At 39.1% G+C, this 18,992-nt stretch overlaps 1 protein-coding gene across 10 annotated transcripts in view; it reads right to left on the bottom strand.

Moving 5' to 3' along the window:
• Lrrc7 (leucine rich repeat containing 7) overlaps window positions 1-18,992 on the bottom strand; it is a 453,319-nt gene that overhangs the window by 62,750 nt on the left and 371,577 nt on the right. For 6 of the 10 annotated variants that reach the window (XM_032897090.1, XM_032897087.1, XM_032897094.1 and 3 more), the window contains exons 15-20: window positions 17,834-17,933; window positions 15,242-15,366; window positions 13,286-13,534; window positions 8,342-8,542; window positions 478-589; window positions 95-275 (exon numbers count right to left, since the gene is read on the bottom strand). In XM_032897090.1, coding sequence (XP_032752981.1) covers window positions 95-275; window positions 478-589; window positions 8,342-8,542; window positions 13,286-13,534; window positions 15,242-15,366; window positions 17,834-17,933 — 968 coding nt within the window. Of the gene's footprint in view, window positions 1-94; window positions 278-477; window positions 590-8,341; window positions 8,543-13,285; window positions 13,535-15,241; window positions 15,367-17,833; window positions 17,934-18,992 lie in introns of those variants that run through there. The other 4 variants (XM_032897097.1, XM_032897091.1, XM_032897093.1 and 1 more) reach the window with 4 other exon arrangements.

Genomic DNA, 18,992 nt, shown 5'->3' with positions numbered 1-18,992 from the left:
CCAAACACAATTCCAACTTTAAGCAGATTCCACTTTGTCAAAGTTGCTGAAAAGGAGCATTTGGGAACACAGAAGGGGGGAATTCTCAACACACCTGTTACCCCACAAAGAGTTATGCACGGCATCTTTAGTTGTTGGCTGCAAGGACCCCACTTTCACCCGGGTGTTGGAGGATGCTGAGGAAGCCTGGGAGGGCGAGTAGTCTGAGTAGGTGCCTGAGGAGACACTGTTATTCAGACAGTGAGTTTTGTCAACTTCAGACTCATCAGTTGATTCTGAAATTTAAAGGGGAAACATGTTACAATGCTACAAACACTGACGGATACAAAAGAAGTATGAAAGGCAGATTCCGTATGGATTAATGTCAGAAGCACACATGTGCAAGTACTTATAGACTATGGCATGTCATAATGTATAAGTGGCGGTTTGTCATGCACATGCATCGGGCACAGTTCCACATCGGCTTCACGATGTTACCTTTTTTGTCCTTCCCTAGCAGAACAAGTTTGGGTGGGTACAGAGGGGTCTCAGCTAATGAAGGGTGAAGTTCCCCAATCCTCATTTCATTAGCTGGATGAACAAAAGAATCCTGAGAGATATAATAATACAGGACAAGGAAAGTAAACATTTAAATAACGGTTAACCAAGATGGCAATATCTTATTTGGCTCAGACTCAAAGATGCGGCCCTAGACTTTAATTCACCGCGGGGCACTGCAAAAATAACCCTGTGTCTCTAATTGAGCACTAATTATTTTTCTAATTTATATGAGCCCATTTATTCATTATATGTGTTTTTGGATGCTATTTGTATGCCTGGCACTGTGCAAAGAACTGTGGAGGTTTCCCAGAAAGACACAACATGGTCCTTTGGGAATTTCCAATCTAATTGAGATGGAACAGATCTCATTTCAACACAGCATTGGATTATGCTGCACCCTCCACAGGCAGTGTGGCTCCTAGTTATATATGCTGGATATGAGAATTCTAGAGGCTGAACTCCTATGAGTTCCAAGTGGGAAGGGCATTGCTGACCAGTGAGATCTTTGTTCTATCTCTTCACAATATCTTGCTGGTGGCCTAGTAGTCCTACACCCCTGGCCTCTGCTCTTCAATCCCTGCTGTGTCCCAGGTGACTGTGTTGGCAGTCACTGTGGGTCTGCTGTGCCTCCTTCCTGGGTTATTAGCATTTTCATGGCCAATTCCAACCTACTTAATCTTCACTGCATAACGAATGTTGAATGTAATAAATGGCAGTGGTGCCAGAATATGACTTTATTATAAAGAATGAACAATATAAACGTCCCACAAGCTTGAAAATCACCCCTCTCAATTTGTTTCATTTTATGGTTAGTGCTTTGCCTGCATGTACATAAATGCACTACTTGTACACAATTCCTGTGGAGGCCAGAAGAGGGCATTAGATTTCCTGGAATTGGAGTTAACACTGTAGGTGCTGATGAAACTCGGTCCTCTGCAAAAGTAACCCGAGATCTCAGCCGGTGAACAGTCTCCCCAGCGTACAAATTCCTTGAGTTTAAATTTCTAGAATTCAGATAATTCCTAATTAAACAGGTATCAGGAGAATATTAAGAGAGCCAAAATTTAAATTCCCACTTTCTATACACAACAGCTGTGTCTGTTAATTTCTTTATGATAATTTGAATTCAAAGAAGAACACTTAAGGTTTTATTTGTTTGTTCATCTGTGTGTTAGTATCTTGTTAATTTGGAGCACTGGACTAACACAAGTAGAAATGTTTTGTTGAATTGGAGAAGGATTTACTTAGATAAAATAGGAATTTGGAAAGATTTGTCTAGTGTTTGGTTGGTGTAAATAGGCAGATTCAAACACTCAAAGGGGCAGGCTATAGGCTTCTAATATTTCAGAAAAACACATCAATTTCTTTAATTCTTGACTAAAATTTTATCTCTTGAACTTATTTTTGGGGGTGTATGAGAATATTTACTCATGAAAAACCAACACCTCTCTGATATTTATCAATTTTTAAAAGAATAGCATTCCAAGGAAGATGGAGAGTGAACTATCAATTAGTTCAACTGTTTCACTGGACCTGGGCTCACAAAAACACTTAACCAAGACTCAGCATTAAAATGTGGTTCTCCTGGAAGAGCTTGAAGGGGCTCGAGACCCCATATGTACAACAATGCCAAGCAACCAGAGCTTCTAGGGACTAAGCCACTACCTAAAGACTATACATGGACTGACCCTGGACTCTGACCTCATAGGTAGCAATGAATAGCCTAGTAAGAGCACCAGTGGAAGGGGAAGCCCTGGGTCCTGCTAAGACTGAACCCCCAGTGAACTAGACTGTTGGGGGGAGGGCGGCAAGGGGGGGAGGATGGGGAGGGGAACACCCATAAAGAAGGGGAGAGGGAGGGGGATGTTTGCCTGGAAACCGGGAAAGGGAATAACACTCGAAATGTATATAAGAAATACTCAAGTTAATAAAAAAAATGTGGTTCTCTTGGATTCCCACACAGCTAGTTCCCCCTTCAGAGTGAGGCTACGAGTGAGGCCCCCAGTATCAGGGACTTAAAACAATCTGATTTGAAAGAGGTCTCAAAGAGAAGAGGATGATGAAAAACCTAGAGTTGAAGAGAGAAATTTGCTTTTCCATGGAGTTTATTAAGTTCAGTGCAAAAAATGCACAATAAAATTTTAAGTTGGTATAATAAAGAGTAAAAGAATGAGAATGACTTGGGAAGAATTTATAAGAAGATGCAAGCTGGAGAAGCACTTCTTCTGTGCAAGGAACAAGGCACGCCAACCTGTCAGTCATGGGAACCATCTCTGTGTCCTGCTTCTGTCTCATCACTTATTGATCGGGTACCTTGGGCAAGGTGAAGCCTTCTCAGACCTGCATCCAACACATCCATCAGATGAAGGTGGTAGGAAATAGAATTAGTGCTAATTAATTTCTGTCTAGTCTATGAAGGTAAAGGTAGTTTATTTGTGTGAAACAACTCAGGAAGGAGGTATGCTTAGATGACATGTAATACAAATAAAAGAGTTTCTTGAAATAGCAAAATAAAAGAAATGAGATGGGAGAACAAGATCAAGCAGTTACATCAGCACAGAATGTAACATTACTTCTTTCGCCTCACATTCTACAACTCAGTGCTTAGGATATCTTGATTCTATACATCAGTTTTTTAAAGCTGTGATCAGGGCTCTGCATGGCCTGACGAGGGTATGAGTTTCTGGCCCTGTTCAAAACCGAGGAAGGCAAAGTTTTGAGGCTGTCTCCATGGTGGTAAAGCAAAAAGCTTTGTTAAATGGCTCATCAGAAATTCATCTAAATGTGTCTCTTGCTGAGAAGAATGAAGTAGAGAGAGAAAAGCTGAAATGTCCTTTCCTTTTTTAATCCCATTACCCTTCCTTTATTGAAACAAAATATTGGCTCTTAATAACACGAAGAAAGAGAATCCTAAGGTAAGAGACAAGAAGAAGGAAAGTTTATTTTTGAGCATTTGAGTTAATAAAAGCAACAAGAGAAAAAACTTCAGGGACAGTAGAATGATTTTCATTATTAGGCAGATAATATGGCTTCTCGGTAAATGGAAAATAGGCTTGTATCATTTTTGACTATGGTAGATATGGTAAGTAGGTATCCAGATAGATATATGCAGAACAATAAAGAGAATAGGACAGGAATTGGGGTTTTATTTTCTTGAGGAATGTTCTGGGGTTATCATTTACTTTAGCCTTCTGAACCAAGTGGTGGGCTTAGCTTTGTGTATAAATACCTATTGTCACCCTAGTCCACCTCCCCAGGGTCTCTTAGCACTTACATTTTTAGAGGTAAAGAAATTGTGGCCTGGATACACCTCCCTTGCTAAGGTCAGCAACAAATTTGATCCAAGAGAGCAGTTCTTGCCTCCTACACTTAAAAACCCTCTTCCACAGTTCCCAAACTGTGCTCGGAGGCACTCATGGAGGCCATTGCTAATTCACAGAGAATTATGGGTTGTAGAGCGTATTTCAGGGCAGCAATACGTGAGAACAACCAGACAGATGTGAACCACTGGCTCACTGCTGCACTTGGTTTCAACATTTGGCCGCATTTTCTTGATCTCAATCTACACTAAGCTGGATTTTGGTGACTGTGATGATCAAAAAGTAAAACTTAAATGCTAGTGCGTGGCACCTGAGAGCTGTGTTTCCTATGACTTCCAGCTTTGAGAAAATGTGGTCAGCATCTGATGTTTCTTAATATTTTTGCTTTGGTTATTTGTAATAAGACAAAACATTTTGTTTCTTAGTTTATGCATTTTATTTTTACGATGACCTCAAAGGAGGTTATATTTACTAAGTTGCACCTAGCTACGTTCTATGAAAATGTGAAGTATTATTTCAGTCTATGGCTACTATAGCAAAAATTACTGAGATATAGAGGGCTCATATCTCAAAAAGATATGTAGATAAATTCATCAGGAATTCCTTCAATGCACAGATGAAGGGTGACTACACAAGGTAGTCAACAAGGATGAATCCATTCAACAAAACCTCAAAAACTCACCCAGCCTTCCACAGACTTCTCATTGGATGGAGAGTCAGATTATAAAACTAGACTTAACTAATCCATTGTTTTATTCCACAAATATTTATTGTGTACTCTTTTTGTGCTGGATTTGGTGTGAATATAGATGCTCCCAGCTTGTAGCTATATCTTACTAGATATATAAGTTGAAAGTATCATTAAGTAAAAATGCTTTTGATATTTTTAACACTGCATTTTACAGCCCAGCAGCCCAGCACACTATAGTGGATGTGGTGTGTACTTGGAATTCTGCAGCTGCTGAAGGGCATGTGGCTTGTTGTTGAGTATGGAGAGCACATTGTTAGCCCAGCAAAAGGTCAGAATCCAAAATTGGAGCATGGTTTTTTACTAAGGGCTGATGGCTTTGGCAGCAATGCAAAGTTGAAAAACTCCAACTTGAATCATCACACACTACACAAGAGAAAAATGACTCTTATTCTCTGAAACTGTCTGAAGGTAATATACGAAGTCATTGTAAATGTCATCATTGCGTTCAATGCAAGAAAACAGAGAAGCAGTAGAGTAAGCCAGGAGGTTAGACTAATCAGGAATGGCCCTTTGAGATTTAAAGGGTGAGGGCATACTAGTCATGCACTGAGCTGGGAATAAGCACACAGACTTCAGATGACATCATGAAAGAAAAAGGCAGGAAGGGAAAGCTTTGCTGTCACCAGCTCTCTTGATTCCTGTGGCTGTCCTGGCTCTGTTCTTTAACTAGTATAACTGTGAAGAAAGTCTAGGGTATGGAAAAGGTCAGCTGGGGCTGGCTTTTTTTTCAATCACTTGGCTGCTTATGAAATGAATTCTATTTGGTTTTGCCTTTTTGAGATAGGAGCTCATGTATCCCAGGCTAGCCTTGAACTTACTATTAGGCAAAGATGATTTTCAATTCCTCATTCCCCTTCCCCCACCCCCCAAGTGCACCATTACACTAGTTACTTTGTATTGTCTTCCCAATTTACCTTTTTCAGTCTTGCTTACCTCAATTCTTCATTTTTTCTACCTTAGTTAAGATGTTTAACCACCTGGCTGAATCTATCAAGAAGTGTGTAATTCTCTATTGCACAGTCTACACATACTACTGACAAAGTGGTACAAGCTTGCAGTCACGATCCTCAGGAGGCAGAAGCAGGAAAGTTTTGAATTTGTGACCAGTTTTGGCTAATATAAAAACATTGAAACCCTGAATGAAAAATGCAAAATATATACATTTGCAAAATACACAATAAATGCAGTCTTCATAATTAATAACATACTTGGTTATCCATACTAATTAAATCAGGACACTGAATAAAATAAATCGTGGCCCTTAATTTGGCTATATTTAAGAGGGCGATGAAAGGATGAGGAGATACAGTCTCAATTTCAGAAAAGGTATTGAAATCTCCGTCGGAATTTCTTTTTACAGAGATCACATCTGCAGATGGAGAAAGGGATGCGGCAGATCACGCAGGAGATGTGAAATTGGGAGTCCGCTTCCACTGTAGCTTCCCTAGCTAATGAAGAACCTCAGACTTTCCCCCCAGCAGTAAGAAGCTATTGCCAAGGAAACGATTAGGTTGGCACTCTTTTTAGGAAAAGCGTTGCCAAGGCAACAAGAAGGCTGGGGACAAAGTAAAGCAAAAAGACAATGGCTTTTGCAGCAATGCTGACAGGGTTTTGGATTTGAGGAGAAAGCCGGAAAAGTGAAGATTTGAGTAACTTTTTGGAAGGGATAAGGAATGAAGAGAAAGAAGAAGTTATTACCCCCATTTTAGCCTCAAAGATACATAACGGTAGATAATGTTGTGAAACCAACATTAAGGTTGGGGCAGAAGTGGGAACAAGTTTGGGGAAGAAATGTAAAATTTAATTTTTTGGGGTGTATGAGTTTTGGCATGTTCATGGGAGACTTAAACTAATGTTACCTACCATGGGTTATTATTAAATTATGATCACAGATATTTTTCTTGCTTTTTTTAAAACCTATCCAAAGTTCTGAAATTGAGCAATTATAAATGTCCTTATATTTGTAGAAAATTTGCTCAGGGTTAGGTTTCCATAACCACAATGCTACCAAGGGTGTTGAGTGTGATTCCATGAAGTTTAAGTACAGAGAGAGAGAGAGAGAGAGGGAGAGAGAGAGAGGAGAAAGAAGAGAGAGGGAGGAGAAAGAGAGAGAGAGAGGAGAGAGGAGAGAGAGAGAGAGAGAGAGGAGAGAGGAGAGAGAGAGAGAGAGAGAGAGAGACAGAGAGAGACAGAGAGAGAGACAGAGAGAGAGAGAGAGACAGAGAGAGAGAGAGGGAGAGAGAGAGAGAGAGAAGAGAGGAGAGAGAAGAGGGAAGAGAGAGAGAAAAGGGGAGAGAGAGAGGGGAGGGGGGAGAGAGAGAGAGAGAGAGAGAGTAGTGTGCTCTTGCTAAATACTGTTTTCTATCCTACTCATACTATTCTAATATCTTAGATGGAAGACTGAGATTTTGCTTTGATGTGTGTGGGTATTATGGGGAAAAAAGAGCACAGCGATGCTTATAAGGCAAAGGAAAGAAGTACTAAGCTGAAGATTTACTTTATCCTCTAAGGCCTCAGGTTTTACTCCTGTAGATGCGAAAGTGTGCTTCTCTTTCAGTGTGCAGTCTATTTTTTGTTTTCTTTCTACAATAGGGTCCCACTCTGTATCCTAGGCTGGACTTGAACTTCCAGCCATTCTCCTATTCAGCCTCCCAAGTGACTATGGCTGTCACTCAAGGTCTTCTCCCTGTGTGAAACGTCCTCCGCTGGTTCCTACGTTAAGGGAGTTATCCCATCTTTAGTACATGTTTCAGCCCCAATTTAGAACAAGAGATCCTAGGATCACTTCATGTGTTTTTTCCAGCTTAGCTTTGAATCACTTGGGACCCTGGGACATGGTTTCATTTATTTTGTCCTCTCACAGTGTTCAGCACAGTGCGACAGATATTGTTGGTGTTCAAAATGCCACAAACTGATTATTTGAAATGCAGATTTGTAAAAGAGTTTTTGTCAATTTAGGTTTTAGAGAAGTAATATGGACTACACATGCTCACTCCAATTGTGCTTCTAGTGAAAGTAGAAGATGCAACTAATTAGTTGAAGAGTTGATGAGACAGCAGAGGTGGCGTAATGTAGTTGAATTCTTTTCAGACTACACGAATCAGTAAGACTGAAACTCTAGCTTATTTCCAAGCGTAGGTAGCAAGCCTTTCATGGTCAGTTCCCACAAGCCTGGGTTTTACTTGTTCCTAATCCTGGTTAATGTTTTAATGTTTGTGGGTTTTCTTTCTTTCTTTCTTTCTTTTTTCTTTCTTTCTTTCTTTCTTTCTTTCTTTCTTTCTTTCTTTCTTTCTCTCTCTCTCTCTCTCTCTCTTTCTTTCTTTGAGACTGAAACTCAAATACAAAAACATTAAAAAAAAATCTCATGTTAAACTTAGTAGGGATTTTACTGTGATTATTTGAATAAAAATGCCCCATTAGCTTTCCCAGGAAATGGTCAGATAAATTTTGGGTAGCCAACATTTTCATGGGTATAGCATATTACGGGCTAGCCTGGGTAGCTGATGAGCCACTGCATGTATTAAAGATACAGTAATGATTTTGGCTATGGGGGAAAGGGAGCCATCTTTGATTTACTAGATGCAACCGTCCTATCTCAAAAAGGAGTCTTTTTTTTATTTAAGAAATAATGTGTAATTTGCTTATTAAAGCAATCTACTCAGAAGAAACATCAAGGTGCAGAAGTCTAAGAGTCAAACCACACCGGCAATTACCAATAACCTCCAAATACCTCCACTGTAATCTCCTTTGGGGCCACCGGCCACTTGTGTTCAAACTTTTCTTTCACAGTTTGCTCCGTGTTAGCTGTTGGGTTTGCGTTCTCAACGCGCACTCCATGGCTTGGCTTACCCACCAGATTTTGAACAGATTTTACCATGTTCTTTAAATCCTCCGGGTAAGGAGTTGGATATCGTTTTAGGTTTATTTCAACCTAGAAGTTTATAAAGAGAAATTTAACATAAAAATGACTTTCAGCAAGCATGTTCACCAAGCTACTCCGTGGTACAAGCATCATGAAAAGCAAATGCTATACAGTGAGTGTTGAGCTTCTCAGGGAACTCCTGTTGCTGGGAGGAGTCGGGCTTGATGCTTTTTTTGGATTATATCCTATCTTTTCATGAGTGAAATAGCAGCGCATAAAACTCTTAAGGGATGGACTGCTAATGTTAAAAAGTAGAATCAACATATCAGCTGAATTACTTAGAAGTTTCCCACCTTTGGTATTTAATAATTTTAAAATTTAATAGCTTTCATAGTTGGAAAGTCTTTGGAGTTCAGTGCAGGTATTGGGAGGAGATCTCAGAAGATTTACAAGTGGAGTTAGGCATTGACAAAGCCAAACAGGTGTTAGCGTAAATTTATAACTAGCATACAGTGTTAAAAGGTAAGGTGGCTTTTTAAAATACTTCCCAAAAATCTTTGGGGTGACTTTCAGATTTATTTTATGAACTAAGAAAACCATATCCTTCTTAAGTAGTACTTTATATAATGAGAAATAAAAATGTCTCTGTTTCCTAATGTTTTAGATAAAATTTGGCTGATACTATCCAGATGTTTTTTTCCACCTTTAAATTCATTTGCAGGTGTTAATCTAACTTTTAAGAACTCTGCTTAGTACGGATTTTGTTCATGTAGAATATTCTACTATGAAAGGACTCATTACAATGTATTTATTTAAAAGAGAATTAGTACAAGTTGTTCATGCTGACTGAAGCGATAGGTGTACCCAGCTTGACTTGTGCCAACGGTATGTTATTTTGAATCTGAGCAGAATCAACTTTTTAAAAATGGAATGTGGTATGTGGTATGTGTTTGTGGAGAGCATGTGTGTGAGGCTGGAGGGTGGGAACAGAGGAGGTGGGACAGAATGAAGGAGGAAGAGGGTGGGAACAGAGGAAAGCAGCCAGGAGGGACTCCCCACCTGGTCCATGGCATGAGGAGAGGCTGGAGAATATGAAGGACTCAAACACTTTTGCTAATCTGCTATTTTAGCAAGTTCACCAACGGTGTTACTCTTAGGATTCACTGTGGCTTGTTATCCTCATCAGACACAGGGATTGGGTGTTACTATGTGATTTCTTTTGATATTAAAAGCATAAAATTATTTTCTATTCAGAAGGTAGAGAAAAACTGTTTTTTGTTAAATAGGGCAACATACTTATTTTTATGCTCTAAAATAAATGAGAATAAATGAATAAATAAATAGAATTAAGGCTATGAAAACCAAAGAAAATATTAGGTTTTGTAGGAAAAGGTGAGTTGTTATAGTTTACTACTGATATGTTCCAGAAGGTTAATTTACAGTGTATTCTTCAGTAGACATAAAACAATGAAGCCCATGCTAGGCAGAACACACTAGGGTGTATGTACGCATGGATCTGCTTTAGCTCCATGTTAGAAAACCAAGTTTGGAATTATATCTATCTTTAAGCTACAGTGTTGAATTTGTTAAAAAGTATTTAATGCCAAGGATCTAAAAGTTCAAAAAAAATTGCAAATCTACGCTCCATGAAGTAGGAATTGTAGAACAGATTGTTCATCTTGCCAATAGCTAGTGGTAGATTGTGGAAAAGAACCTCAAGTGAGGTACTAAATGAAAATTCTCTACAACTCAGATGTTCTCAGTAGTAACATGATCTTCTGATCTGAGGTAGAGACATGTACCCTGCTATTCTTCCTGAGTTCTATATTTCTCCTCCCTATGTGATCCACAGTCATTGTAACAGCTGTGTTGAGGATGCTTCTGGTTCATTCGCTCTTTCTTTCTTTCTTTCTTTCTTTCTTTCTTTCTTTCTTTCTTTCTTTCTTTCTTTCTTTCTCTCTCTCTCTCTCTCTCTCTCTCTCTCTCTCTTTCTTTCTTTCTTTCTTTCTCTCTTAAGATTTATTTATCTATTTTATATGAGTACACTCTCGCTCTCTTCAGGCACACCAGATGAGGGCATTGGATCCCATTATAGATGGTTGTGAGCTACCATGTGGTTGCTGGGAATTGAACTCAGGACCTGTGGAAGAGCAGTCAGTGCTCTTAACCACTGAGCCACCTCTCTAGCCCCTGCTTCTGGTCGTTTCTAAAGCAGCTGATACAGTATTTTGCTCACATCATCAGAATATGTTTGGTTGTTTTACTGCTGTGGAAATATTTACACGCAGAAGCAGATCTCTCACAAAGCTTTGACTATTTGGCAGTCACTTTCAAGGCTATGGGAGGGTTGCTATTTAATTACTTATGTATGTGGATCACTTTATATTTTTTCCTTATAGTGGCTCTTTCCCAAATTTGGGAATCGTTAGGATCATTAAATCTGAATTTGTTTTATTTAAAAAAAAAACCACTTTGCCTTCAATCCCTATTCTTCTCACAGACTTGGGGTCATGAAGTACAAATTCAAGCCATAGATCTACCTCTAAGTAGCCAATATCCTCTAATCTGTGGTTTCTACTTATGGACGACAGAAATCTAACACCTTCCCCGTGCACTTGCAGAACTTAAATATGAAGGTACCTGAACAATGTATTACATCTGTGCAGAGGTCTCAGTTTGTCACCCAGGTTGGCATGAAATCTCAATCCCCCTGCCTGAGCCTCCTGATTAACTGAATTACAGGTACACATGACCACACACAGATTGATATTATCTTTAATATAATATTTTAAGCATTTATTAAAAAAACTCTGGGTTCCTTTGTTAATTTAGACTATGACCCACATGTCTAGCTACATGCCAAGTCTTTCCTTCAGGTTGTATGAGAGGCAGTTGTTTGGTATTCACTGTGTTCTGGGCATTATGGTGAGTGTTTTATAGAGATATTTAATTTAATGCTAGTTAATGACATGATATGCAACAAGGTTTATAACTATTCCTATCGGTTTAAATACAAATTATCATATTACTACATATCAGATTACAAATGTAGCAAATTATAGGATGTTATTAATTTGTAACTGTACATTCAAATTTTATACAGTAGCTGTGGTCACTTTGCAAAAGGTATATTGGGGCTGAGAGAGCTTAACTTCTCTGAGGTCATGTTAAAGCTTAACATGGATTCTAAGGTTTATATCACACCACTGTTGCTTAATTTAGAGCTAATCTCTGGTTTAGCATGACACAAAATTGTGTACCTTGTGGAAAGGGTGCTATAAAACTAAGATGTAAACTTTACTGCTAAATAGTAAGGTAATTAGAAATAAAGGTAAGTAATTCTAATTTCACTTCTTTTAATGTGAAACTGTTTTATAACTCAATTCTGTTTTAGGTTCTGTGCAGACATATTTACATCTTTTCTTCCTCTCAGTTCCTGCATGCGGTACTTCAGAAGTGGACCAACACAGTCATAAAGGATTATATTACTAATTCAGCGAATCCACATCTAAAATCGGTTTCTTTATTTAAAAACACCTGGGCTAGAAACATTCTCTATCCTAATATGATATAAAACATAGTGAATTTCTGATACGCAGAGGTGGGCAAATCTCCAAAATTCATTCTGAGGTAGTGTTAAATTTGTCACTCACTATAAAGTATTTGCTCATGTCACACATACATTGCATTAAAATGCAAGACTTTTACTAAAATATATATATGTATATATTTTAATTTCGGGAGGTAAAATGCTTCACAAGACTCTTAGCATCTGAATATAGTACTTTAGGTACAAATAGCTGTTTCAAGGCATTGAAGACCTTGAAAATTCAGTAAAGAAAGAATTGTTTATAATAGTGTGGGCATTCAGAAATGGTGTATTGGATTCAGACAGAACTGTTTCTCACATATTATATTATACAACATAATATAATATACATAATCATCGAATTTGAATTTGATTGTAAATTCCAGTAAGAGAAACAATAGAGTTTTGCAGTCGTGATTATTAAATATCATCTTATTCTAGAAATTAATGGAAATTAATTCTACAGAAAAAGGAAACGGGGCAGTTTTAGTCAGGAAGGTGCATTCTCAGCTTGTCTTATATTGTGGAAAGAATATAAGACATAGAATGAGAATCTAGTCCATTACATGTGGGTGGTAACATTTACAAAAGCACAGTGTTTGTTCTTGTTTTTCCTCCTATGAATTACCCTCTTAAGCCCCCATCTCTGGGAAAGGAAACTCTTCCCTGTCATACCTCCCAACCCTATCTTCTCTTACAGGAATTCATATAATTTGCATCTTCAAATTAAGGGAAAGTGCTGCCCGTGAACAGAAGCATCTGCTCAGAGTCCATTCCCAGCAAATCTCAGTTTCAACTTCTGGCATTTTTGAGTCAGATTTTTATCTACTCTCCTCAAGCTAACCCCGAGAAGCGTGCATGTTCACAGGAGGACAATTCTAATCACTTCCAAAGTCTGGTCAGCATTCTCACAGCTCGCAGTATCCCGCAAGTTAAAAGAAAGAGCCAAGGAGAACAAATACAAGCGAAGCCCCAACTTTAAAGCCATGCCAGGTACCCCACGAAAAGGCACCTTACGTTGATGTTCCCCGCCCTCTGACTCAGGCCTCCCCACCTTTTACCAATGTCCATCATCTAAAGATAAATTGTATTCAGACACTGGCGATCTGAAGTGTGCTGTGCGATCAGCAGTTTTCACCCTTCACCATGCAGCACATACCCCATAAAGCACTGTTCCAGGGAGCCTCTACTGGGCTTCTCCTACCCCACACACCTAGGCCTACCTGTCTGCCACTTAGAGAGGGAAGAGTGGTGGATTGGGCTGCCACTGGTAATGGAGCACACATGCTCCTCTCCTGCTGGAGGCCACTTATACAACCCCATGCCAGCTGGGGGTCACTCTGGGGGACGGGCATATCTTGGATCTGCTGATCACACCTGGCCCATGGTGTGCAGCAATCGCCAGACAGCCTGGCAGGTTGGAGAGTAATCCCACGCTGGCCCCTGTCCCAGGGGGCTTGGCAGGAGAGAGCCTGTGGGAGAAGGAATCTCCATTTTCTGGGAGAACCAGTAGCACTGCAGCAACACGTTTGCTTGATCATTTTCTACCCTTGAATAGTTTTTTTCCCCCTTTCATTCTGGGCAATGCATTTAAAACAATAAATTTTACTTCCATGTAATAAAACAGCATAACACGAAGCCGTGGTGGCCACCTTCTCCCACAATGCAGCATTCATACGCACTGTACACACTGCACGCAGGGCTTTATACTTTAGTCCCATTGAAAGCTGATGGCATAGGCCCATGGTTCCTTTTAAATTTCAGGTCAATTGAAATTAAAATGGTGCTAATTTTAATGTACATGTAATGAACCAGAAGATCATGAGCTGTTAAGATCTAGGGTGTTCCATTCATCATCTTCCCACGATGATGTGCCTACAAGTGTTTCTCTAATTTGTCTGATAGCCAACGGCATCAGGAACAGCCAAATTAGTCAAAGACAAGTAGTTTGAGATTTTGGAAAAACATAGTGTTTCACCAAAATGCAAATAAAAGTGAATGTAAATAAATGCAGAGAAGAAACAAACCACTCTGAAGCATATGGACCCATTATGAGCATAGAGAAACCAGTCACAGAGCACACAAACAGGGGCTTGGAATTATCGTCTCCAATTTTCGTCTCCATTTCTGTACCTCGTGTTCTCATCAACACATCTATAGAGCATATTAAAGGTATTTTCTTTTGGATCCTTGATTATGTAGTCTTAAGAGGAAGCATGTAGTCATTTTTGAAAATTCATTGAAATATAAAAATGTAATCAAGAATCCAGCACAGAATGCATCACTCACCGGATCTCGATTTAACAGAAAATCATTGAAAGGGAGAACTGTCCAGTTTAGCATAATTATCTTCTAAGACTTCACAAGTTTAAAAATATGTGTCTATGGTTAAAAGAGAGCAATAACTAATCATCCATAAATGTCTTTTCAACTGAAAATTTTAAATGTAAGTCTGCCATTTTGGATTTGTGACTCCATTTTGAGTTTCCCATGATGACACAGTCATCATGAATAATGGTTTAAGAAAACAGAAAATGTAAGGCGGGAACATGGAACACATCACACACTCTTGACTTATTAATAAGATACATACATAGTTACTTAGGCCATTAGTCACTATGAGTGAAAGCTGTTAGTATTCGTGACGGTTTTAAAAAGGTGCAAAAAAATGAACGAGAGATTCAAGATGCCATCATGACATAACATGGAAATTAAGTGTTAATGAAACCCCAGCCATATAGAAGGCTTTAGGGGTGCAACTTTAGCATGCCAATTGGCCTGTCTTCTGCAGACTCATCTGTCTTCCACAGGTGTGCCTGGTACTGTCTGCGAGAAGCGTGGCCCAGTGAAGGAAAGAATCATTGCGAAGTGTTATAGTTGATGAGGACGTAGGTGATCTTTCTTCCACTTTCAGCTTGAATCTCTCTCATATTATTATACCGGAGGGTGTGTGTAGGGGGAAGTGTAAATCGGACTTGCTCAGTCAGAACCGGGACATTCATATCATTCTGAATCACACCAATGTTGCCCAACAACTGGCCCTCTACACTGGGCGTGTTCATGAAAACAGGGATGACCGTGACCTTCCAGAGAGGTCACTCAGTGTATCCTTCCTCTATCTGAGAAGTAACAGTGGATAGATAAAAACAATAACAGAGAAACAAAGGCCAAAAGTTCACCTTAACTTTCCCAGCACTTTCGTCATCTTCTTTTTTATCCTCAAATTCAAAGGCAACAGTCATGCGCTGTTGTCTCTGCTCCTCCCACAGGGTGGGGTTGAAGCTGTCGCTGTCTGACTGGAAATCTATGGAGTCCAAAGTATTAATGCTTTTCTTTTATACACAATGTATTTAATAAATTTAATATATTTTGAAAAAAGAGACAGCAAGCACCACCAATGATTACAATAAATACATTTAAAAGGACACGGGAAAGAAATTATTGAGAAAGGAGGAGAGAACGGAAAGACAGGAAGGGGGGAGTAGAAAATTCCTTTTCACGTTTCTTATGTGGTCTTGTGCATTTTATTGTTAGTCACGAGGGATTGGGAAGTTTCCTAGCGTAAGAATAGGCTCCCCTAGGCTAACAGTAGCAGCATGGAGATTGGTTGGCATGTTCAGGTCTCTGGATTTTTCACAGCAGCGGAGTCATACTAACATCATCCTTGGTATGAAAAATTCGAATTCTGCCCTAGGACTCTCAGGTTTTGGGTCCTACTTTAGGTTGTGGTGGCTGCAGAGCCTGAGTCACATTAAAACCAAAACAAAGCAAGATGCCACATAGCAATGACTTTTCAGTAAAGTGTCCAGGAATCTGACTTCCTTGGTGCTTCTTTGGGTGGATGTAGGAGGTGTGTATGATTGGAGTAATCTCATTTTAAAGGTAAGGAACAATCCAGTTTTAATGCTATGGTTTCATTTAATTTGAATGCGCTTCAAATAAGCAGGGAAGATTTATAAATCCCCAATTTACATCAAAATGTTGTCTAATGCTAAAATCTGCTTTGTAACACAATAGTGAAAATTGCACGAAAACCCTGGGACAAGCTTAGTTGAGGCTAAATCCTTTCCCAAAGAATTTCTCTGTCATATTTTTGTTTTACAGGATTCTTAAAATTCATTTACAGTTTTCTTTTTCAACAGACAGAAGTTGACTGGCTGGATTTAAGTTCAAATGTTATTTTTTTAATTATTACACCACACTTTCTGTCCTCAGTAGAAGAATAAACAGAAAATCCAAGACAACAAAGGCAAATGCATTCTTATCTCAGGTCACCACTGCTGACCTCACAGCCAGGAAGTAACCAGGGGTTTAGGCAACACACTGGTTTTCAGGGATGTTTTACGCATCTCGCTTACTTTTTATCTTTTCTTTGCATTATTTTGAAAACCAGGCATGTTGTAAAGAAGAGGAAAATAAATCCAAGTTAAGAGGACAGTCCTTTCTTGGTTCTTTATGGCACAAAAACGTTGTGGCTTTTCTTTTATAAGATCAAAAGATCAGTTTATGCCGATGTGAAAATTATATTTCAAGACGGCCTTCCTTTTTCCTATTTCTGCAAGTCAGAAGTATCCTTACATATTCCCCAATGATTCATTTCTTATCTGGATGCCGGAGACTAAAGCCATTTATTAAACTTATTCTTGAAAACGAGAACACACAGGCAAATGGTTCATTGTACAGGTTCATCTTAGGCAGGGTGGGTTTATCTGTGGCTGTATTAAAGTGGGTTTATTGTTCTAAGATTTACCATGACTTTGCGTGACTACAGAGAACACATATCAGCCAATGCTGTTTCAAACAGGAAAGGACGAACTTTTTTTAAAGATTTGTATAATAGTGTGATCGCAGGCTAGAAGGTTTATTGTAACGGATTTAGATTCTTTAGAAAGTAACTTTTAATCATAGCTGCTGTCATTGTTTAGGGAATCTCAATGTAAAGATGAAAATGTAATAATTGTAAATCCCATCCTAGGACTATCTCACATGTAGGGGGTCCAAAATCACTGCACTGGTACTTACAATATGCTGTGAAATATGTGACCACAAGAGAATATTCTCCCCAGCCAGTCCTTTTGTTTTGAAGCCTGTCTTTTTGCTGCTGGTGGTTGGGCTTAACATTTTATGACCAGGTCCCATACCCTGTAGCCTAACCTTTAAAGGAGAAGTTGCTGGAGAGTGCTGACATTTCTCTCACATGAGTTATAAGGACTTTTCTCTTTGATGTGGTGTGTGTGTGTGTGTGTGTGTGTGTGTGTGTGTGTGTGTGTGTGTGTGTGCTTATGTGCATTTAGGTACATTTGTGTGCACATGCAAGTGGAAGTCAGAGATGAACAGAAAGTGTCTTCCTCATGTCTCTCTACCTTAACTTTTGAGAAAGCATTTCTTACTTGGGACCTAGGGCTCACCAATTAGGCTATGCTGGCTGGTCAACAAGTACAAGGCATCCTTCAGTCTCTGCTCCTCTGCTTTGGGATTACAGGTTATGAGTCACCATGCTGGGATTTTTATACTGACAGTATGGCCTGAACTCACGTAGGTTCTGATGTTTGCTTAGCAAGCACTTTACTGAGTTAGCTCCCGAAGGAGCCATGTCTTTGGAATCTTGCTTAAAATATTACAGCACCAAGACTCAAACTCCCAGATGAGGCACTATGGAGTTTTCTTTTATTGTCTGTGAACCAGAATTCCTGGACAGAGATTAGAATTAAAAAATTCTTTTTTATTCACAACATCATAAACATTAAAGAATGTATCTGTTGACAGCCTACCTTCATCACCACGGGGCTGCTGGGGAAACATGTAGTTGGTCAGTACCCTTTGCTTGGTTTCTGGATGGGCTTCTGTTTGCAGAGGGATGAGGGCCTTGGACTGGAAGCAATGAGTACCAATTAGATGAAGAAATTAGCCAGGATTTTACACAAAGGAAATGGCCAATACTCTGGTCTCTCAGAGATGAACGGATGAGACACCATAGATATTGCTGAGATTCCGGATTTTAAGGTTTTCATGTTTTGTCTTCTTTACAAAGCTTACCAAAACCTGTTCAGCTGTGCACTTCAGTTCTAATTCCGAGGAGACCAGAGAGTGTTAAACTTTTCAGTGGAGTGAGTGTTTGATGTGACCCTGGGCTTGCATTCTTGTGGTCTAGACAGATAGGTGTTACCAGCACTGCTTACACTGAGCAAGGCAAGCCCCCCTACATAGATAAAAGCTGTGCACATTTATGTTGGATTTTATTCTCTATCACTAATTTACTATCAGAACTACCATTTTAAAGGCCTTTAGAACTCAGGTTTTATTTTCATAAGAATAGTGTAAATACTACTTAATAGGAAAGACACAAGGTGTTCTGAGGTACTATTACACCTTCATGAAGCTGTCTAGAGACATTAACTCACAATTTTAGTTAAATGGAGCAGTAACTTTCTGGTTATTCTCCCACCAGATTAGTACTTGTGATAAAGAGATTTTCATGATGTAAGGCTACTGTCCCAACAGCAGAGTTCACAGATTCTGGAGATGACTATCTGAAAGGATAGACCAGTGCGGAGGAGGACATAAGAGTCTGGATGGCAAACAGAGGCAAGGCTTTGACTAGCTGAAGAAATACCAACATTCTTATACTTACACTGTATATTTTATAGGAGTCAATTTTAATTTTTAATAAAAGTACCCAAACAACTGAAGTAAATACTTGATGTCCCTGGAATATTGATATTTCAAACCAAAGGCATATTGTTTTTATTTGACCATTCATGTTTTGGGGTAGGGGAATTTTCAAAGATTTAGGAACATGAAAAATGATTGGTAGTAAACTCTGTTGAAATGACCCACAGCTGCTTTTGAGGCAAAATATGTGTTGCTGGTTTTTTTTTGTTACTTTTCAGTTAATAAAATTATTCATTAGCATGCAACCCCTGATTCTGT

Source organism: Rattus rattus, chromosome 3 (genome assembly GCF_011064425.1).
Source record: "Rattus rattus isolate New Zealand chromosome 3, Rrattus_CSIRO_v1, whole genome shotgun sequence".
NCBI classification, from domain to species: Eukaryota; Metazoa; Chordata; class Mammalia; order Rodentia; family Muridae; genus Rattus; species Rattus rattus.
Note: the sequence above shows the minus strand (reverse complement) of the source record. Positions and strands in the feature narration are given on the sequence as shown.